This window comes from Diorhabda sublineata, chromosome 8 (assembly GCF_026230105.1).
Source record: "Diorhabda sublineata isolate icDioSubl1.1 chromosome 8, icDioSubl1.1, whole genome shotgun sequence".
Taxonomy (NCBI): Eukaryota; Metazoa; Arthropoda; class Insecta; order Coleoptera; family Chrysomelidae; genus Diorhabda; species Diorhabda sublineata.
In genome coordinates this window covers 7,360,068-7,381,951 of record NC_079481.1, presented here as the reverse complement: position 1 = coordinate 7,381,951, position 21,884 = coordinate 7,360,068, and the positions used below count along the sequence as shown (strand labels likewise).

The following is a 21,884-nucleotide window of genomic DNA, read 5'->3' as shown; positions in this document are numbered from 1 at the left end:
TTTGTTGACAAATGGTAGAATTTGTGGTTTTTATATTTTTCATTGGTCAAAAAAAAGTGATGAAATTTTGATTTTTCAAACTTTGTTGTCATTTTTATCTTGAATATGCCAAAAAATGGAAAAAAATTATATATCTTTTAGCATGTTTTCAACTTTTGTTCACATTTTCAATCCTAAATGGAAATGGTGAAAACAAACGTTATTTGCATAAATACAGAGGTCAGCATAAGTCAGACAATGCACATATGTCTGGCAACGCTGCCGAAAAAGATTAAAACGCGAATTACGAAACTGTGTTTATCGAATTTTACCAACAATTTCCGAACTCGCCGCTACCAAATCGTTCAACAGTGTGGATGACGTAAGAAATTCTTAAAAACGGGCTCTGTTGCCGACGTGCCGCTTACCGGGAAACCGGTATTCGTAATAACTTACGAAAATATGGAAACAGTAGCGCTGGCATTAGTTGAGTAACTTGATGTTCATTTTGGAGAATGGATAGGCATACGAGGATTCTATGAGGGTTAAGTGACTAGACATCTTGTGATTTCTTCCTGTAAAATTCCCCTTCAAAATGCAATTTGGCGAACAGCTTGACATGCTTCGCCGGACCTGCCTCTCCATTGATAAACCTAACCCTTATTCGAATCCCTCTTGTCATTTCTTTTAATAAATTCGTTTATAGGCTGCATTTTTTTCTCTCAACGCAAAGTCGCCTAACTTATGCCGATCCTTGTAAAGGTGAACTGTGTTAATATTTTCAGTGAACGGTACAATAAATATAAAGGAAGATACGAACATAAAAGTACAAGTCGATATTCATCCAAAGATGGAAATCAACGGTACCGAACAGGAAACTTTAACTATCCACAAAAACAGTCTCAAGATGTCTCCTGTATTGAGCACTCGCAGGGGATCACAAATATAAATATTTATTATACTCATATCTTTTTATAAGGAAAATGGGATCAATATTTAACCATTAAATTCTACTTTACTTGGTATGTAGCATTTAAGTATGATGTATTTAATCGTTTATCATGGTTGTCAATTTTATTATACGCTTATTAAGTACATAGATAAATAAGAAAAATCAGTGAAAATACGGAAAACTAATTATTCACTTTTTAATAATCGATACGAGGGTTAAATCATTATTAATAGTTACAATAACAAAAAATGTGTTTATACTAATTCATTTACATTTTTTTTTCTAATAACGCGGTTGAAATCATTGTCTGATAGGTATTTATATTAAAGATTGAATAACTAGTTGAAAGAATGGGATGAAATTACGCAATTTAAGAAAAAAATCACTTACAATTGAATTAAGACCAATATACATCAATATTGCTTAGATTAGATAATTAATATAAACAAAATCATATATAAACTTATGAAAATTATAAAATATAACCTCGAATTTATCAAATAGTTAATTGAAATTATAGAACAAGTTATTTTTTCCAGTACATAACCTCAAATATTCTATTTGAGATAAAATAAAATATTCTTGATCATATTTGGAACAATTCTACTACTAAACATCAATTTTTATATCAAGTAAATCTGATTTATAAATATTGTGGATATGCATCTCCATCGTAAAATCTATTATAACATCCAGTGGGGTATAAGTACAACAGGAATCATCAAAACTTATACTACAACGGCTGTGGAAATCTCAACTTCACCTTGCTACTTATAATGGTGAAAATAATGAGATACTGAGGGTGTATTCTGAGCATGCTAATGAACAGAAATCGTAGAATATCTAAAGAAAGCTTCTTAAAGAGATTCCACACAGAATATAGTGGAGGAATACCATTAAATGATACCCAGGTGGTCTGAAAATAAATATAGGACTGTAAATACCCTTCCGGAAGCTTTTGAAAACTATTTGTACATATAGTGGTGAAAGTAATGAAATACTGACGGGGTATTAAGAGAAAAAGAACTTTCCCCTTACAAATTTATAAACAGGAATCCTGGATTAAGTCTGGAAAGCTTCTTATAGAAATTCCATCCAGAATATAGTGGAAGAATACCATTAAATGATACCCAGGTGGTGCAAAAGCTTGTTAAAACCACATACTACATATAATGGTGATAATAATGAGATTCTAAGGGGTTTTTTGAAAAAAATAACTCCCCTTTTACAAATTTGTAAACAGGAATCTTGGATTAAGTCTGGAAAACTTCTTAAAGGAATTCCATAAGGAATATAGTGGAAGAATGCCATTAAATGATAACCAGGTGGTCCAAAAATAAATATAGGAATGTACATACCCTTCCGGAAGCTTGCGAAAACTTCCATTTGGTAATTAACAAAATTGGAAGATGCATCCTTTAGAAATAGAGTCAGAAGGTAAAATTTAGTTCCAGTCATGGCTGAGCTCATTGAGAAACAGCAACATGATTGTGAAAACATTCTGGAAAGAAGTGGAAGCAATTAGAGTTTAATTTGGTCCTGTCTGGTCGTAAAATATCACCATTATCCTAAATTCGCTTGTTGAGTGTTGAGTGTAATCCACTACAAAGTCCAGATTCATCTTTGAAGTATTGATCGCACCTTTGGAGATGGACTCTTAAATATACCCTGAGGATGCTGGACTCGATACCGAAGAGAACAATTCGACTTGTAGGCGATCCAGAGTTGACCAGAAAGTGACCTGACTACCACCTACAGAAGTTCTGGATCAATATCCACAAGGGGTTTTTGAGTTCTATAAATTTTATGGGTTTATATACGAGATGTAGTGTTTTAGAGAATTCGCTTAACTATATTTCTAATATCTACAACATATCTTTGAAAATAAAAAAAAAGTTTACGCTTCTTCTATTAAAATCAAATCTGTAAAATTTTTCTCTATTAAATGTTGTTGTAAAAAAAATGTTTATGTATTCGACTAAGATTATTAAGATATAAATTTAAAAAACAATCCGTTATAAAACAATTAATTCGAAAAAAGTGATCACGATTTGCAATAATTAAGCTCAATTTAGAAATTTCAAAACAATAGGGACTGAGATAAAATTCACAGTGTTCACTTGAAATTTTTTTAATATTAATATTACGAAAAAAAGTTATTCTCCGTTAAAAAAAATACACGGTCTAAAAATTAAAATACAACCGATAGACTTTGAAATTTTTCAGTCGTATACAAGGTATGATAAAAAATATTAATTCCATTTAAGCGCAATTTGATTTTTCTATCAAAAATTTGATAATATTTTAGTTTTCGAATCTAACAAAATTTGATAATTCTTCGATTTAAATTACAACTCTTCGATGACCTTTACCTTGGGCCTTTTGAAAATTCTATATAGAATACAACCCTCCGATGATCTTGACCTTGGAACATCCTAACCTAACTCATTTTGTATTTCAACGTGGGTCATTGGGTTGATACTTAGCACCTCACCCTGACTACCCTTTGATCGTATTCCTATCGATTTAACCTCCACACATAATTATTTCTATGAGTATCTACGAAACTCAATTTATTTATGCTTATTAATGCTTTGCGCGTCTATATAGATCAGATATATTTCAAGGTCAAGGTCACCAAAGAGTTGTAACCTTTATAGATATGTTGGACGTTCGTAAACAAACGGTTTTTGTTTGTATACATTCTCTTCAAGTAACCCCAAAAGAAAAAATCTAACGGTGTTAAATCTGGTGACCTAGTTGGCGAAAAAAATCTGTGTATCTGTGTATTACTCTTGCAAAATCATAGTTTTTTAACGTTTTGCTATATGGCTGTATATCCAAACATAGTTTACAATTTTAAATAAACTTTCTTGATAATAATTTTCGATTTTATAAAGAATGAAGATACTTTATTCTTGAGTGGATTTCATATTTTTTTTTCATGCCTCGTATACAATTGAAAAATTTTAAAATATGTTGGTTGTATTTTAGTTTTTACTCTACTTATGGAGAACATTTTACGAAGAATAACTTTTTTTCGTAATATTAACAATAAAAAAGTTTTAAGTGGACACAGTGTATAATTCAAAGACGTAACCAGATAAGTTATTTTTCTTCTTTTCCTTGTAACTTGGCACAGTTAGTAAATATTGTGGAAGTTATCTTAAGAGAATCTGATTGGTTATAACACAAAAAACGACAAAGTTGTGAAATTAACAGATGAATTTGTAAGAAATGTCAAAAGTAGAAAGTTGAATGGATTAAAAAAAACTGCCCGTTCTCTAATATAAATGCTTTCATAAATGTTTAATATATAGGGTGTATTAAAAATCTTATCTTTCAAAAAGTATCAAGCAATAAAAAAATAAAACTATAATTTTTTATCTATATATAAACTATATTTAAAAATATATATATATTTAATATGACTATATTCAAATCTGGAGTTAGAACTGAAACACAAAAGTCGATTTTTCTAAATTTGGAAGCTTTTTTTAGTAAAAAATTCGATGTTTTCATGTTTAAACCTACTGCTCAATTTCTTAAATCTAAATTCGTTTATTGGTCAAGTTATTTTAGCATAAAATGCTCATTTCACGTTAACTATAACACCACCCTGCATCAAAATCTATGACGAATGAAAATAGATCTTCTTTAAGCTGATTTTGTGGCCTAAACGACAAAATTCTGTACCCGGTATGAAAAACATGCAAACTTTGAACACATCGTGTAGTACCGGCTTAAGGTTCCAGCCTTCGTCCAATGTTCGACCGTACGTTAAAACGGGAATTTTGACGCAAATTTTGATCGCATCGTGTAGTACTGGCTTAAGGTTCCAGCCTTCGTCCAATGTTCGACCGTACGTTGAAACGGGAATTTTGACGCAAACTTTGAACACATCGTGTAGTACCGGCTTAAGGTTCCAGCCTTCGTCCAATGTTCGACCGTACGTTAAAACGGGAATTTTGACGCAAATTTTGATCGCATCGTGTAGTACTGGCTTAAGGTTCCAGCCTTCGTCCAATGTTCGACCGTACGTTGAAACGGGAATTTTGACGCAAACTTTGATCGCATCGTGTAGTACTGGCTTAAGGTTCCAGCCTTCGTCCAATGTTCGACCGTACGTTGAAACGGGAATTTTGACGCAAACTTTGAACGCATCGTGTAGTACCGGCTTAAGGTTCCAGCCTTCGTCCAATGTTCGACCGTACGTTGAAACGGGAATTTTGACGCAAACTTTGAACGCATCGTGTAGTACCGGCTTAAGGTTCCAGCCTTCGTCCAATGTTCGACCGTACGTTGAAACGGGAATTTTGACGCAAACTTTGAACACATCGTGTAGTACCGGCTTAAGGTTCCAACCTTCGTCCAATGTTCGACCGTACGTTGAAACGGGAATTTTGACGCAAACTTTGATCGCATCGTGTAGTACTGGCTTAAGGTTCCAGCCTTCGTCCAATGTTCGACCGTACGTTGAAACGGGAATTTTGACGCAAACTTTGAACGCATCGTGTAGTACCGGCTTAAGGTTCCAGCCTTCGTCCAATGTTCGACCGTACGTTGAAACGGGAATTTTGACGCAAACTTTGAACGCATCGTGTAGTACCGGCTTAAGGTTCCAGCCTTCGTCCAATGTTCGACCGTACGTTGAAACGGGAATTTTGACGCAAACTTTGAACACATCGTGTAGTACCGGCTTAAGGTTCCAGCCTTCGTCCAATGTTCGACCGTACGTTGAAACGGGAATTTTGACGCAAACTTTGATCGCATCGTGTAGTACTGGCTTAAGGTTCCAGCCTTCGTCCAATGTTCGACCGTACGTTGAAACGGGAATTTTGACGCAAACTTTGAACGCATCGTGTAGTACCGGCTTAAGGTTCCAGCCTTCGTCCAATGTTCGACCGTACGTTGAAACGGGAATTTTGACGCAAACTTTGAACGCATCGTGTAGTACCGGCTTAAGGTTCCAGCCTTCGTCCAATGTTCGACCGTACGTTGAAACGGGAATTTTGACGCAAACTTTTAACGCATCGTGTAGTACTGGCTTAAGGTTCCAGCCTTCGTCCAATGTTCGACCGTACGTTGAAACGGGAATTTTGACGCAAACTTTTAACGCATCGTGTAGTACTGGCTTAAGGTTCCAGCCTTCGTCCAATGTTCGACCGTACGTTGAAACGGGAATTTTGACGCAAACTTTGAACGCATCGTGTAGTACCGGCTTAAGGTTCCAGCCTTCGTCCAATGTTCGACCGTACGTTGAAACGGGAATTTTGACGCAAACTTTGAACGCATCGTGTAGTACTGGCTTAATATTGTTAACACAATATTGGAGTGAAATTGGATTAAGAAATTGTACAAATTCTAGACGCTATAGATAAAAATGGAAAGCAGATATAGAATCATCATAAAAAAACATTTCAGAAACAACTATTTTCATTAAATAATCTGTAAAAAATTTTTATATGCAGGGTGATTATAATAGTCGAAAATTTTGAATGAAATATTTTTTATCTTATTAATAATTTAATGTAGTGAAAATAAATCTAATGAGTTACTGCATTCCAACTGTCAACTCAATTATTCTGTGATTAAATCGAAACTAAAACTACAAAAATATCATATACAGGGTGAGTGATACAAGTTCAGTGCCTTCTTTGTCCTTATTATATTATTGCCTTCATTAGTGTTTGAAAATGCTGTGCCATATCAAAGTTACATGTAAATCAAACACCCTATATTTTATTGAATATCAGGAATAATCTTGACTTCCATATTACAAAAATACAGGGTTGCGATATGTTCTACGAGGTATTTCGAAAGTTATAACCAATTTTCCATAAAAATCATAACAAGTTCAATACCCTGTATAATCTAAGAGAAATTCAGGAATGAAGTTCTGTTGCGGATTCCAATAGTAGTGAAAATTATTTATTTCGTTAATAATCATTGAATCTGATATATAGGGTGCATCAAAATACTAATACATAATTTTTTCGATTTTTGCAAATGAATCACCTCGTATTTTATGTTTTTCACAAAAAAATCAAAATATCTCAATAATTAATAATTTGAAATAATCGAGAAACTAATATATTACTATTTTGTTGCACCATATATATCAGATTCAATGATTATTACCGAAATATGAGTTTTTGTAGTGAGATTGTGGCAAAATTCCAACACCAAAGTGTACTAACTCTAATATATTTCCCAGCTTTCGTATACTTATGTATTTATCGTCTGGGAATTAATTTCTATCAAGCGTCAATTTCAATATTGCTTTTTGAAATCGACGAAAAAAATCACGAAGCTTAAAACGCCGCCATTCTTAACTAATTAATTCCCAGACGATGATGATGACGAAGCTCGGAAATATATTAGAGTTAGTACATTTTTGTACTTCAATTTTGCCACAATCCCACTAAGATAACGCTCATTATCTAGCTGACAAAGACTTGGATAGCTCTGTCCTTCATGGTTTCTTCAATCAAATTCAGAACTGCCTGAATGTATATTTCAATTAATATTTATTGTAATGTGAAAGTCAAGCTGATTCTAAATACAGGGTGTTCAATTTAAAAAAAAATGTAGCTTTGAAATGGCAGAGTATTCTGAAACACTGTGAAGGCTAGCTTATAATATTTTAAAGGACCAAGGAGGTATTGAACTTTATCACAATAATCAATCGTCTTGTTTATTTTTTAAATTATTCATTTTTTTTCTTCAAAAATTATAAATTGAATAACAACTCCAGGTTGATTTAAATTTTCTATTATATAAGTGAGAATTTAAACACTATTGACCCGTCCTGAATGTACATATTTAGTTAAAATTTTTTTTGACAGTTATATACATGTAAGTACGTATTTGTTTATTAAAAAAATGTCTGAAACAGTCTAATTTTTTTTATGTAATATATAAAAATAAATGTATATTCCTTATAGACGCATTTTATTTTCATCCAACGTTAAGTTAGACGCATACCACGTGATCAAATTGTGCAAGAAAATCACCAAAAATATTTTTTTTTCTATTTTAAACGACAGATATCTCTCTGGTATCGAAGAGGTAGCACAATAATCAAAGTTCGCGATCTACTTGAACCTACTACATATACGTAAATACCAAACAAATCGAATATGTCAACCAAGTCGTGCGTGCCAAATCTTTAGGAGCAGCGTAGCTCCGCACAAATGCAGCTGTTTGATTCGCTGTCTCTTTACAGAAACAATTTCTCCCCGAAACAAAACGTCTCGCCTGGGTTCTTGTAAGTATGGAACAATGAGAAGGTAGGGGGGTGTAGGTATATTGGTTTTTCCTAAAACATAATCAAAGCTTGTAATTTTGATAGTAACTGTATTTAGAAGATGAATGTATCTGCATCTATATACAACTCAAGTAGCACACGTTCTGAATATGTTGTTGCCTTATCTCGAAACTTAGCAACCTTCATAGCGGTTTTGAAATTATGTCGTTAAAACTTTTGGTTAAACCCTCGTAAAAATATTTTCGCATGTCGATAAATTGGTTCATGCATCAACCCACGCCGAAAATTTAACAAACTAAAACCGTTTAAATACTTCTACTTCAAAACGTTTAGAATTATCTACTTAAAACAAATTTTCATTTTGCTGTCTTACATTATATCAATCTACTAAGGTCGCTTATAGTAACCAGAAGTTTTTTTTTTATTATTCGACAATGGGGAAATTTTTTTTATTGATGTTTGTTGTTGAAGTGGTTTTATCACAGAATTCAAATAACAGTGGAAAAAGTTATTTTTTCAAAATGGGTAGAAATAATAACGAATTCAAAGTGAATAATAGGATTATGTATTTGAATCACAATATCACTGATCTTGAATATCCCCTTTTGGAGAGGAAAAAGTCGTATCATACTTCTCAGAATTCAGATAAAGCACAACAAGCACCCAAGGTAAGTTACTGCCATACTTCAACATCATTAGGGAATTATCGAAATAGGCGCCATTAATGAGGCAGGAATGGTGTCTTTGTTCACGTATTGTGGCATAGTAGTCACTTTTGATCTATTTATTCCAACATTAGAGTTCTTTGTTATCGACCTCCCACTCAATTCGAAAAATTCAATAAAACCTCAGAGTGTATTCTAAATCGTCCTCTACCTATCCACACTCAAGTGTTCAAATTTATATTCGCTGGTAATTTTTTCAAATATCTTTGTAACTTTGCTTCAACTTTAACCAAAATTCCAGTTATTCTTCTCAATTTTGAATAAAAAGGAGCTGATGCTCGTTCTATTTCCCAAGTAAATAGAAAATACGAATTTATATAGAAACTGTTATACAAAATTTGCTTAAAACAAAAAGAAATTAAGACAAATAACTGGAACTTTTGTGAGCACTATAATAAAAACAGCGGATTTGAAGAGATGTTTGAAAAACTTACCAGTGTATATAAATTTACTAAAATTTACTTTGATTTGAACACTTGAGTATAGATAGGTAGAGGACGATTTAGAACACATTCCGAGGTTTTTTCGAATTTCTCGAATAGAGTGGGAAGTCGATAAAAAATCAATTCGTTGCATCGGCAACTCGCGCTACGCCCTCGAATTCCCTTTAAAAACGAATAACTTTTTGTTTTCTCGGCGCCTCAACAATGTTTAAAATTTGAGGTCACCAAATCTTCAATCATTTTAACAAAACCCTTTATAATAATGCAAAAATGTGAACAATTGGAAGAAGTTATGTTCGGACCCTCCATTTCATATTAAACTGAAGTTTAAAGTACCCCCAGTCCATCGGTAACGTTTAAACCGAAGTTGTCACTAAACGCAGTTCGGCTTGTTACTTTTTTACGTATTTGATATCACTACAAATTCAATAAAATTTACTTTGATTTAAACACTTGAGTGTAGATAGGTAGAGGACGATTAAGAATACACTCCGAGGTTTTATCGAATGGAGTGGGAGGTCGATAACTAATTAATTTCTTCAAAACCTCGAATGTTAGATTTGATAAATCTGAAATGACTATTGTGCCACAATACGTGAACAAAGGAATGGTTCACAAGCGATACCTAAGTCGGAACAAAACAGAATTGTTCATATAAAGTTGTGCGACACAATAAATTCTAAAGAACCGACTATTTTCAAAGAAATAACTGCTGCTAATTAAATTTTCAGTTCGACTTTAGTTATTATTTAGACAAAGAATGGGAATACGTTCACGAAAGCAATCCAATAAACAAATCACGCTTACCGTCTTTCCTTAGAATATTTTATGACGAGGCAACTTCCCATCCAGATACTTCAATCACAAGAAGAATACTTTTCAACAAAAACTTGAACGCATCGACACCTATCCTCAAATTCAATCTGGACAATATCGATCCCGAATTGAATGTAATCGACGCTGATTTATACTTTTACTGGCCGTTGAAGGATACGTCGAATATTTTCAAGGAATCTGTTGTAATAAGATTGTATCAGTATGAAAAACAATCGTATGATGATACCGGAAACAGTTCAATAAATAACCCCGACATTCATAAACTGTTCAATGTTATATATGTGTCCAAAGCGCAAAAAGGATGGCAGGTAGGTTAGAAATTAAGCTACTGAAATTGTTTTACTTCGTCAGATATACAAAATGGTAATTAGTTTATTCAAGATTTCCTTTTCTGGTGTTTGGTATTTTTCTGAGACATAAACAACCACACATCCATAATGTGCAGTCACCAGATTCAGTGGTCACTTTCCAACCCTTATCTGTTTCTGATACGGGCAGAGATGTTGCAGACCAGCGAATAATTTTCCGGTAGAATGATCAAATCTTGTTATTCTGTAGTGACTCCATACCTAGCTACTCTTCTTGCAAACGGTTCACTTCTTCCTGTAGGTCATGGTCTTCTTAGAACGGCTCTAGTCGATTTTGATGAACTACTTTCTATTGGGGAACTTGTTGATGCGATAGAAGACATCATTGATCCTTTCCTTGATCAAGCATGGACCTTCCCCGGAAAAATACCTTTTCTTCCGCGGGTTGTGAAGCCGTACTTTGTTCTCTTTGATCTCCAAAACCGACGTTTGGCTTCCGTGTCGTATCATTTTTTCATTATATCGCTGGCAACTTGAAGATTTGATGTCATGAATTCTCCTTCTCAATTGACTAGTATAAGTTAGGTCTTCTCCAGGCCGACAGCCAAATTCAAAGTCCCAAGGAAGCTTCATATCCCGTCCAAAAAGTGTTGCAAGTGTTTTACTGGTGGATTCAGTACTAGCAGATCGATAAGCCATTGCAAATAGAGATGAAAACTGATCACAATCTTTCTGATAGCAGGACTGATATCTGCCAATAGTTCTGTTTATTCTTTAGTCCAATCCATTTGATTGTGGATATAATGGTGTTGTTTACAAGTTTTCTGGAACATATGCCTCTGGAAGTTTCTTTCTTGATCGCTGTGGACTTCCAAGGTCACAGTTGTGGCTTCTTGATTAGGAATTGCGTAAATTCAGCTTCTTTTAGTAGTCTGCTTCTAATTTCAATATATTCCATGATATTGAAAAGGGTTACTTCCATTTTAGTCATTTTTGAACCGATTCATCAAAATTTAAAAAAAAAATGAAGAAAATTATACCAAAATCACTAAACACCCTTACAGATTGTATTGTTATTTATCGCAGTATAATCCAAGATCAGCGCCATCTAGTGACACGTGATTTTTGTCAATAGAATGAGTCTTCTTTTTTTAATTTTTTTCCAAAAGTACATCGTCGTGTAGATTTGGGGGGGGGCATACAAAATGTTATTGATAATTTTTTGTAGATGTTCAAAGTAAAGAAACCCATAGATAATTGGTTGAATGGGGAAGAGAACTTAGGTCTAATTTTAACAATATCTAGTTATGACACTAATAAATTGATTGAAGTATTTCATGATAAAAATATGGGAAATTTTAGTACTTTCATAGTGGTTAAAACACAAAGTAACGGTGAGTCTAATGAAGCTATTATATAAAAAATGAAACAACTGAAATATGTCATTTTAGGTTCTTCTTCAGTATTAGACGATAACGAAATTACCGATTACGATACGAATTCGCAGTGTCAAATACAGGAGTGGGTGATAAACTTTCAAAAAATGGGATGGGACAAATTTATCATATTCCCCGAACAATTTTCCGCTTTTGATTGCGTTGGAAAATGTTCGACACCTGATAAAAACGATACGAACCATGCGAAATTTTTATATATTTTCCAGAAAAGAAGCGCGTGTTGTGTACCTGTGTGGTATAAATCGTTACCGATAATGTATTTTGATAAATTTAGAGATATCGCGATTAAGAATTACGATAAAACAATTATAACTAAATGTGGTTGCAGATAATAATTTTTTCGCAATAATTAAGTAAAATTTTGATTTAATGCTTATTAATATCACTTTCTACTAAGAAAATTCGGAAATGAATTATAAATTTTACGTTTACTGATTTTAAAAAATGCTTTCATTTTGTTGCATTGTATCTCACTTCTAAAATTCTTTTTTTTCTTTCATTCCATTTATTTTGAAAGCAGGAGTAAAAACTCATATACATTTTTTCCAGGAAATTTTTTTCTTGTGTAATGACAATAAAAATGGTGTTTTAATGATCATTTTTTATTTAAAGAAAATCATTGGTACAAAATATCATAATGACCGGGACGGTATAAGAGATGAACAGTCGGGGTACATCCTTCAGGTAGATCATGTTCAGTACATATCTTTCCGGTACCTCTATCCATATAAACCACACGGACACCGGTACGCAAAGCAGCACAAGCTGCAATTATGTGAATATGATCGCTCTCTTTGTACATCGGTTCAACTTCTTGATGACAAAAATCGGCTACCTGAAAAAACATATATAAATACACGGAGTGATTCATATAAACAATAGAGTCTATGAAACCGTGCGCCCTGAATAAAAACAAATTCTGTAGAAAACAAAAAGAAACCATCAATTAATTGCATCAAATAATTCGCAAAATTGGTTTCTAATAATTACCCTGTACAAAAAATCAAATAAAAAATATGTAATTATCTAGATGTTATGGAGATAATTATGCTGAAGAAGAATATATATAGGGCACAGAAACCACCCCTTCAGATACTTTTTTTTGGAAGAATCAATTGTAATAATTATCAAGTTAGGTTAGGGTAAAAAATAATAAAATTTCGACGAAATCGGAGAGGTGTAACCTGGATAATCACCTAAAAATATTTACTGAGCACACTGTTTACGTAAATTTCGATAACCATGTTACCATCTTTTGAGACTGAAGATAAACTAAACTTATTACCACGACTCACCTTTTTTTACTAAATTTTCCCACCCAAAAAAGCGGAAAAACCTCCTTGGTGGAAATCTTGACATTTATACTACACTATAGAGTGGGCTGTAAGGAATTGGTCCTCTGTCCATATCCCAACTATTCTAGCATTTATCTGTTTATCCAATAATATATGGTTGGATACATTTAAAAGCTTCAAAAATACTAAATGTAAGACCAGTTTAATTAGGAACAAAGGGCCAATTCCATACAGTCCACTCCAGAGTTAAGTAGTCGAGGAAGATTCCCACCGGAATTAATTTTTGTGAGAAAAGGTTTATTGGTTTGAAAATTTAGTATAAAACAGGTAAAACAAGTAAATAGGTTTCAACTTAACTTCAGCCTCTGAAGACGATAATTTAGTTATCGAATCGCGCGTCAGATAGTGTATATGTGAGTGTTGGTATAATGGAATAAATAAATAGTGTGTTCACTATGAATATCACAAACAGTTCCAAAAACACTTTACTGAATCAATTATATAATGAATAATATTTAATGTTCTTACAGTTCTGCCTCCTTCGATAAAACAACTATAAAAATCTTGATCCCTTTGTAACTGACCGCTAGTTAACAATCTAAGATAAACTACCATGTAATCTGAAAAACCTTGTTCGTTAAACACATTATGCAAGTCCTTAAGTGCGTCATCGATATTGTCGATAGCTTTAAGTCTCTTCAGTACCTCCATATACTAAAAATCAGGTCGAAAATAATTATATCATATAATATAATCAACAACTTACAGTATCATAAAAATCTTCAACTGTAAACTGCTGAAATCCGAGTGATACTAAATCCTCTTTACTATTTTCAGCATGCGTGTAAAATTCATTGAATTCGTCTTTATTTCTAAGGAGTCTCTCTATATTAGCGTAACTAAATGCCCTGAAGAAGCAATTACCATCAGGTCTTGTTCTACGAATAAATTTGTATCTGGTAGCAAGATTACTGACTTTTTCTAAATATATATTATCGGAAGAGTATTCGTTATTGAGAGACATTATTGGTTCCAAATCACCTACTAATGGAATAGTATCTGAAATCTACGAGTGTTTGTTAGTATCAACATAACCTTACTTTTATATTAATGATACCTCTTTCTCGATTTGACGTTGTTGTGCCAATATCAATTCATCTTGATTCGGTTGTTGATTATTATCGTTCCCGGCTTTACTCATACTTTCTCCTTGTTCGCCCATGAGTATTAACGAATTATTTCAAAGACAAGAAATCGCTACCACAAACTCAACTATACACAAAAAATGTTTGTCAATGGCTAAACATCCATCAACGTGTAATAGTTTTTTATGTAAATAGGTTTTTTAACGAAATGTTTATTCGGAAAAACGTGTTTATAATATTGATAACATTACTAATCTATTTCTATCTATTAAGATTGATCAACAAATTTTAAATGTTAAAAACTGACAAGATTAAATATCAAACAAACGAAAATCTGACAGGCAACACAAATATACAGTTTATGTATTGTGAGTTGCCTACTTATAGTGATATTACATTTCGTGTAATTCAGTGAAGTAGCAAGATTTTTTTGTTAAAAAATATTTCTAATCACATTTTTTTACTTAACATTAGTATTTATCATTATCACGAGAATAAATCAAACCCGGTGTTGATATACATAATATAAAAGATTTATTTTTTGGCATGCAACGGAATATTAGTCATAACTACTGCCAGCTGATTTTACACATTAAATTTTAAATAGTAAAAGTAGGGTTAGTGTAACTCGTGCTATCGAAAATGTCTCAACAAAAATTGAAAAAATCAACTTTTTGGATGCAATGTGACCATTGTTCAATTTTTCTAAATACAAAAGATTCAGATCAACATAATAATGATTGTCCACCCGATATAAAAGTTGGAGCCTATAATTTTGTGAAAAATGAAATTCTCTATGGAACATTGGATCAAAAAGTAAATGAAGAGATAAAAAATATATCTTCTAAAGATAAAGAAAACCTAGTGTTTTTAAGTGAATCTGTAATTAGATTGTGCTCTTTAGCAATTGGTGATTATGCAGTAATTAGTTGTTTAAATAATAAAACACCTCCTGTAGCGAAAATTGTATGGCCTACCATGGAGAAATCACTTACTTCAGTATTATTTACTAAAAATGGTAAGTTTCTTATTTTAATTCTATAATTATCAGGAATATCATTTGATATTTTAGCTTTGGACATAGGTTCTTTAAAAATTAACGAAAGAGTTGCTGTTAAAAGATTACCAATACCAGTATCTGAAGCTACGTCAATATCGTTATTAATCATTAATAGACCCAAATCTTTAGACATAACTCCAGAACTCTATAATAGATTAAGTAAAACTTATGAAAACAAAATTATTACTAAGGGAAATTTCATTAGTGTTATGTTTTATGGAAAAGAGTTGAAATTTGAGGTAAAAACATTGGAATCCTCAAATGACCGTGATGATTCTGATTTAACTAATTATTTTAGCGAACTTTGTATTGGTGATCAACAGCCATTTTATAAAGTTACATCAAAAACAAAATGGACATGTTTCAAGTAAGTTTGTTAATATTTCAAATAGAAACGAATGTTTTAGAATATATATTCCAATTTTTGTTTTGTATGAATAATTACATTACCATTTAAATATATTTTTATCTCTATTATGAATAACACAGTTTTTTGGGATCATTTTTGGATTTCTCACTTTTCATCTTGGATATGTTTGTTTATGTTTTTTTCCATCCACTATTCTTTGACAGTAATATGTTAACCTAACATTTAAAACTATCACAAATGTAATTAAAGAATTCCTAACTTCACATTTTCTACTTTTTCAAACGTTTACTTGAAATTTTATCAATTGCTTTTTTTAAATTGTAAAATGTTTTCATGTATAAAAAGATCTAAACCAAAATATCTCTTGACATTGATTTCTTTTCTCATTTTTTATCTTGAATATACCTGTTTTTATTCCCTTTTAGTTGATAGCAATATGTTAACCTACCTTTGAAAACTGTCACAAATGTCACTTACTTCATTGTCATCAATCAAAGGCCTAATACATTTTCTTCTTTTTCTTTCAAATATTTTTTCGAGATTTCAATAAATTGCCTTTTTCTATATGATAATATAATATTTAACTCATAGGGATGAAGAATCTTTTCAAAAAGAGTTTGAAAACAAAGTTTTCGAACGACCTGCCGGAGTAGAAGAAGAAATTAACGAGATCGTAGATTTAATAAATTCCTGTTTTGAAAATTCCGTTAATAAATCTCGAACAAAAGCCGTATTACTTTACGGACATTCCGGCACAGGAAAAACAATGATATCGCAATACATTTCTTCAAAATTCAATGCGAATATCGTGAATATCGGCTCTCCAGATCTATGCAGCACCAAATCTAGTTCAATAGAAAAATATATCAAACAGTTATTTGCCGAAGCCGCAGATAATTCTCCCAGTATAATTATTTTGGACGAATTCGATATAATTTGCCCAACAAGAGGTACGAGATTAACCGAAACAGAAAAGCGAATTGTTTCTACTTTCCTGAAAATATTCGACGAGCTACACAACCGACAATTGTTGAAAATATTCGTACTGGCAACATCAAACAAACCCGATAACATAGATCCAGCTTTTAGAAGATGCGGTAGACTCGACAGAGAAATAGAAATACCTACACCGAGTCCTCGAAGTAGAAGAGCAATTCTACAAACACTTTTAACCCAAATGAACATCCGAATAGACGAAAATAACCTTCAACATGTAGCCATGAACACACACGGTTACGTAGGATCAGATCTGGTTGCTCTGTGCTCTATGGCAGCCTTGAACGGTAATAGAAACAAACGGCTTGTTAAAATTGAAGATTTTGAATATGCACTGAAACGAGTTAGGCCTAGTGCGATGAGGGAAGTACAGATAGAGGTTAGTAAATTTTTTTCTACAGCCTAATGTCACTTATCCAACTTTGACCTAATCTTAACCTAGTCTAATCTAATGTAACCATAACCTATCTTATTACCACCCACCCTTATCATAACTTCCATCTAGTTAAACTTAATCTTGTCTAATCTAACCTAAATATAACCTAGCCAAATCAAACTTATACAATTTTAACCTAACCCCAAATGAATCAAATTTATTCTAGCCTTAACCTTATCTAACTTAATATTAACCTAGTCTAATTTAATCTAATCAAAACGTAGCCTAATCTAAACCCTATCTAACTTCAATCTAACCTTGTCTAATCTAACCTAACGACTACACCCCAATCTTGTCTTGAACGTTACCAAGATGCGATTTCTTTAAATGGTGGAAAATTTTAATTTATAATAAATTATGAAGTTAAAATTATACATGAGAAAATGACAATTTTGGGAGGATTTTTCATTATTTAAAGCTGCAAGAACATGAAAAATTAACTTTTATTTATAATTTGTTCGATTTTATACCGTCAAAATCAACGAACAATTTTATGATTTTATCATAGATATCGAATGTTAAATGGAGCGACATCGGTGGTCAAGAAAAATTAAAAATGATACTAAAACAAGCAATCGAATGGCCTTTGAAACACCCTCAAAGCTTTTTAAGATTAGGAGTAACACCTCCTAAGGGAGTGTTGATGTTCGGACCACCAGGATGTTCTAAAACGATGATAGCCAAAGCGCTGGCTTGCGAAAGTGGTTTAAACTTCTTATCGATTAAAGGTACATAAATTTTAAAACATCGTTTAAAACCTTTAGCTATTTTTCGTATCCCTTTAGGTCCAGAACTTTTCAATAAATGGGTGGGAGAATCGGAACGAGCGGTTAGGGAAGTGTTCAGAAAAGCACGTCAAGTGGCGCCGTCTATAATTTTTTTCGACGAAATTGATGCTTTAGGTGGCGAACGGGGTGGTAGTACTTCCGGTACCAACGTACAGGAAAGGGTATTGGCCCAATTATTGACGGAATTAGATGGTATCACACCTTTACAGGACGTTACGGTTTTAGCCGCAACGAACAGACCGGATAGGATAGATAAGGCCCTTCTTAGACCCGGAAGGCTAGACAGGATCGTGTATGTTCCTCTACCCGACGAACAAACCAGGAAGGAAATATTTAGGATTAAATTTATAAAAATGCCGGTAAGTTCATTTGGAGTTGGGAAAAAAAAAAGGTTTTTAGGTATATATTTAGACTACAGGTGTGGATATCGATGACCTGGTGAAGAAAACTAATAATTATTCAGGGGCTGAAGTGAACGCTGTTTGTCACGAGGCGGCTATGATGGCTTTGGAAGAAAATTTGGAAAGCAGATTTGTGGAAATGAAACATTTCGAAAAAGCTCTGTGTTTAGTAACACCACGCACGCCTTCTAATCTAATTAATTTGTACGAAAATTATTTATCGAATGAAATTTAATTTTAAAATATTTTTTGTATTGACACAAATAACTTGACCTATAACACACTCTAATGAGAAAAAAAAAATAGGTAGGAAGATTCCAATTTTGAAAGAAAACGTTATTCTACTTTTTTATCGCTACTCGTATCGTTATATCGAGAATATACAATTAAATTTTGAAATTAAACTGTTTTTTTTATTCGCATAAATAATCTAACCTAAAACACCCTATCAAAATCACTAAGAGATTTTCAAACATTTAAAAAACCGTTAAACTACTTTTTAATCGCTCCTTGTATGGTTACATCCAAAACTTACATACAATAAAATTTTGACTTTTAAACTATTTTTTCTTTATTCACATAAATAATTTGACATAAAAATACCCTATTCCTAATCACTAAAAGATTTTAATACATTTTCAAAAAGTACGTCACACTACTTTTTGATCGCTCCTCGTATAGTTATATCGAGAACTTATAAAAAATCTTAATTTACAAAATATAGATTTTAATACATTTTTTCTTAAGAAAAACGTAATATTATATATGAATCGCACCCCGTATCATCATATTGAAAATTTTATATTATGGAGGATGGAGAAAAGGAGAACAAACTATGTATATGAAAAGTGTATTTGAAATGTCATAAATGAGGGTAGCATCAGGGTAAATTTTAAAGGAAAGGTTAAATATAATTAGTGAGAAAATACGAAACAAAGTTACCTTTTCTATACACCAACCCCATTCTGGAAGGTTTTTGAACTGTTATTTATCGTATACATAATACCCTCAATACTTTATAGGCGTCCTTTGACCAACATGACAACTCTTAAGTTGTTTGCGCCATCTATTAACAAATAGTTCAAGCTACTGCGCTATAGTAATTACCCCTTTTTGATAGTGTATTTTAGAATTAGCTATTTACTCGGAAAATAGCTTCTCAGAAGTCAATAAATATACTTAATATAAAAACTTCCATTTAATAGTTTCCATAATGAAGGAAAATAATAAAATGAACAGAAACATTTTTTATCAATGTCGTTGTTTGCCATCTATTGACGAAAGTTGCAACAATAAAATCAATTAAATCTGAGTTCAAAATTTTTGTATTATGAACTTGATATTTTAATATTTAATTAATCTATTGAAATTTCAAAGTATTTAATCGAAAAATCATATTTATAAAAGAAAGAAAACCAAACCTCTTTGCTTTTTATTAGCTTTCTTAACTGTGACAGTTAGTCATGACGTACGCATCAACCGATATTGTTTTATTTTATTTTTAATTATTAATAATAAAAATTGTAATGAATAAAAAACTATTTTAAATACAGAGATTCTTAATAATGATAAAATTATTTCAAAATATTTTTAGTCTCTTAAATTATATTTGACACCTATCGACAAGAAGTAATAACTGTCTATTAATAAAAAGAAGAGTTGTCTACATTTCCGGTATAATATAAATCGTTTTTGAAACTTTTCGCGCTATTTCAACCCAAACCTAACCTTATCGGTGATCTATTAATTTATTTTTTAATCATTATTTAAAGTGTGAAGTTTTTGGTTTATAATATGATTTCGAAAACAAACAATTCCAAAGAAAACTGGAACGTGGAGTTGAAAAAGTTGAATTCCTCAAGCTACATTGTTTTACCGAGTTATTTCATCAGGGGTTGTTAAATTTGATACTGGAATGATACAAATTGCAATGTAAGTTTATATACTTTAATGTACAAGAAACATTTCAATTTAATAATAAACGAAATTCATTTTATTTGGGTGTGAATCTAATGAAAATATAAAAAAGCTTGAACATATTCAGATTACGTTTGAAATTCAATTTATAGATACATGTTCACACTAGATTTGATGACTGCAAATCTAATAGATCGAAATATCTTCGATTTAGGATTTATAGCATTCTATCATGATAAAAAGAGTTTATCATCTCTTATTGTGATGTGACTGTCGCAAATATCATAAAAATTGAACTAAATCACGAAATATTTGTGTCAATAGTCACCCTATTTACAAAAAGGTAATCATTTCTTAGTAATTATGATTAACAAATGCAAAACTTGAAAAAGCTGATATTAAATGAATTATGGTGTAGATAATCAATTTATTTACTGAAATTATCATATATTCAGTTACGAAAAATAAAATATATCAACCCAGAGGAGTATTGAATAATTTTATGTGTCTTATTAAGAATGAGTTATAGAAGGAAAACTTTTATTTGTTGTTCTATACAATTTTCTGTTTAGTTTTTTTGAGAATAGGAAACTGTTACTTTATTTTTTTTAATTTATGATATACAAACCGCGACTACCAAACGAAATCCTTTCTCAGTTTGGCTTTAAATGCGCAGTTTTGCTAGTTATTGGTCTTCGTCGGCTCCAGTAGGACGTCTCACAGTCCAAGCATACAGCGTTGATGTTATGTTCCGCGAGACACTCAAGAATTCTCGGAATATAAGTTTTTATATTGTTTCTAATCGGTTATTGAAAATTTTTTTATAAAATTTTGTACTAGTAGATGAGGTAAGAAAATTTTTTGAAAGTACGTTTATTTAAAATTATGTTAATTGAATATTTAAGTGGATAAAATAATTTTGAATGTACAGGGTGATCCAAAACTTTTATTAATTTCAAGAGTTTTTTATTAGGATATTTATACATTATACAGGGTTGTTTCCTAAATTTCTAGTTACATGAATCCATTTAATCAATTTTATTCACTTTAGTGTGCCCTATAATTAAGTTCAAGGCTTTTATATATACATATTTATCGATATAATTGCGTATATTTGCGGGTTTCGTTTTGTTCAAATAGCGTGTTTCAATGAATCGTTTTCAACTTGCAAATCAGTCACACAATGCAATTTAAGAAGTGACTACTCAAACAATGACCGTCGATAATTATAATTATTGTTCTAATGTTTAGTAAAGATACGGTTTCACTTTGATATTTTTTTTACATGAAATTTGCAATTCCAAACATGCTAACGATTTTATTATCTACGATGGCAACGAGAAAGTTGATTCATGACTCCTAGAAAGATACGCAGAAACGAAAACTGTCCAAATAAACTATAAATGAAATGCTAGCGAACGGTCGTTAATCATCTTTTAGGGTTTAATGTTTGTAGGATACAAAGATAATACGTTGAAATATTTTATATCAATTGAAAATGAATG

At 31.9% G+C, this 21,884-nt stretch overlaps 4 protein-coding genes across 7 annotated transcripts in view; 3 read left to right on the top strand and 1 right to left on the bottom strand.

The window, feature by feature from the left end:
• Window positions 1-2,894, top strand: part of LOC130448236 (serine/threonine-protein phosphatase rdgC) — a 42,261-nt gene extending 39,367 nt beyond the window's left edge. The window contains exon 16 of one of the 2 annotated variants that reach the window (XM_056785516.1): window positions 765-2,894. In XM_056785516.1, coding sequence (XP_056641494.1) covers window positions 765-928 — 164 coding nt within the window. In that variant the 3' untranslated portion in view covers window positions 929-2,894. The remainder of the gene's footprint in view (window positions 1-764) is intronic. The other variant, XM_056785515.1, reaches the window with a different exon arrangement.
• Window positions 2,895-8,533: 5,639 nt separating this feature from the next.
• On the top strand, window positions 8,534-12,569 carry LOC130447315 (bone morphogenetic protein 5-like). The gene is made up of 4 exons (XM_056784062.1): window positions 8,534-8,869; window positions 10,101-10,514; window positions 11,743-11,908; window positions 11,966-12,569. Exons 1-4 carry the CDS (start codon window positions 8,636-8,638, stop codon window positions 12,301-12,303), a joined length of 1,152 nt encoding a protein of 383 aa, XP_056640040.1. The 5' UTR covers window positions 8,534-8,635; the 3' UTR covers window positions 12,304-12,569.
• Window positions 12,558-21,884, bottom strand: part of LOC130447317 (ubiquitin thioesterase otubain-like) — a 55,295-nt gene continuing 45,968 nt past the window's right edge. For both annotated transcript variants that reach the window (XM_056784066.1, XM_056784065.1), the window contains exons 2-5: window positions 14,384-14,538; window positions 14,033-14,332; window positions 13,795-13,980; window positions 12,558-12,806 (exon numbers count right to left, since the gene is read on the bottom strand). In XM_056784066.1, coding sequence (XP_056640044.1) covers window positions 12,588-12,806; window positions 13,795-13,980; window positions 14,033-14,332; window positions 14,384-14,488 — 810 coding nt within the window. In that variant the 5' untranslated portion in view covers window positions 14,489-14,538 and the 3' untranslated portion in view covers window positions 12,558-12,587. The remainder of the gene's footprint in view (window positions 12,807-13,794; window positions 13,981-14,032; window positions 14,333-14,383; window positions 14,539-21,884) is intronic.
• Window positions 14,947-19,022, top strand: LOC130447309 (ribosome biogenesis protein SPATA5-like). 2 transcript variants are annotated; one of them, XM_056784054.1, is made up of 6 exons: window positions 14,947-15,429; window positions 15,484-15,838; window positions 16,433-17,216; window positions 17,782-18,001; window positions 18,059-18,420; window positions 18,473-19,022. In XM_056784054.1, the coding sequence occupies exons 1-6, from the start codon at window positions 15,054-15,056 to the stop codon at window positions 18,695-18,697; spliced, it is 2,322 nt and encodes a 773-aa protein (XP_056640032.1). In that variant the 5' UTR covers window positions 14,947-15,053; the 3' UTR covers window positions 18,698-19,022. The 2 variants fall into 2 exon arrangements, with proteins under 2 accessions (XP_056640032.1, XP_056640033.1); XM_056784055.1 differs by having other exon boundaries at window positions 14,968-15,429; window positions 18,480-18,639.

Coding starts and splice junctions, on each gene's coding strand:
- LOC130447315 (XM_056784062.1), top strand. CDS start 8,636: ATGGGGAAATTTTTTTTATTGATGTTTGTTGTTGAAGTGGTTTTATCA. Junction 8,870..10,100: donor AAGCACAACAAGCACCCAAG/GTAAGTTACTGC, acceptor TTAAATTTTCAG/TTCGACTTTAGTTATTATTT. Junction 11,909..11,965: donor GGTTAAAACACAAAGTAACG/GTGAGTCTAATG, acceptor ATGTCATTTTAG/GTTCTTCTTCAGTATTAGAC.
- LOC130447309 (XM_056784054.1), top strand. CDS start 15,054: ATGTCTCAACAAAAATTGAAAAAATCAACTTTTTGGATGCAATGTGAC. Junction 15,430..15,483: donor AGTATTATTTACTAAAAATG/GTAAGTTTCTTA, acceptor TTGATATTTTAG/CTTTGGACATAGGTTCTTTA. Junction 17,217..17,781: donor TGAGGGAAGTACAGATAGAG/GTTAGTAAATTT, acceptor ATTTTATCATAG/ATATCGAATGTTAAATGGAG.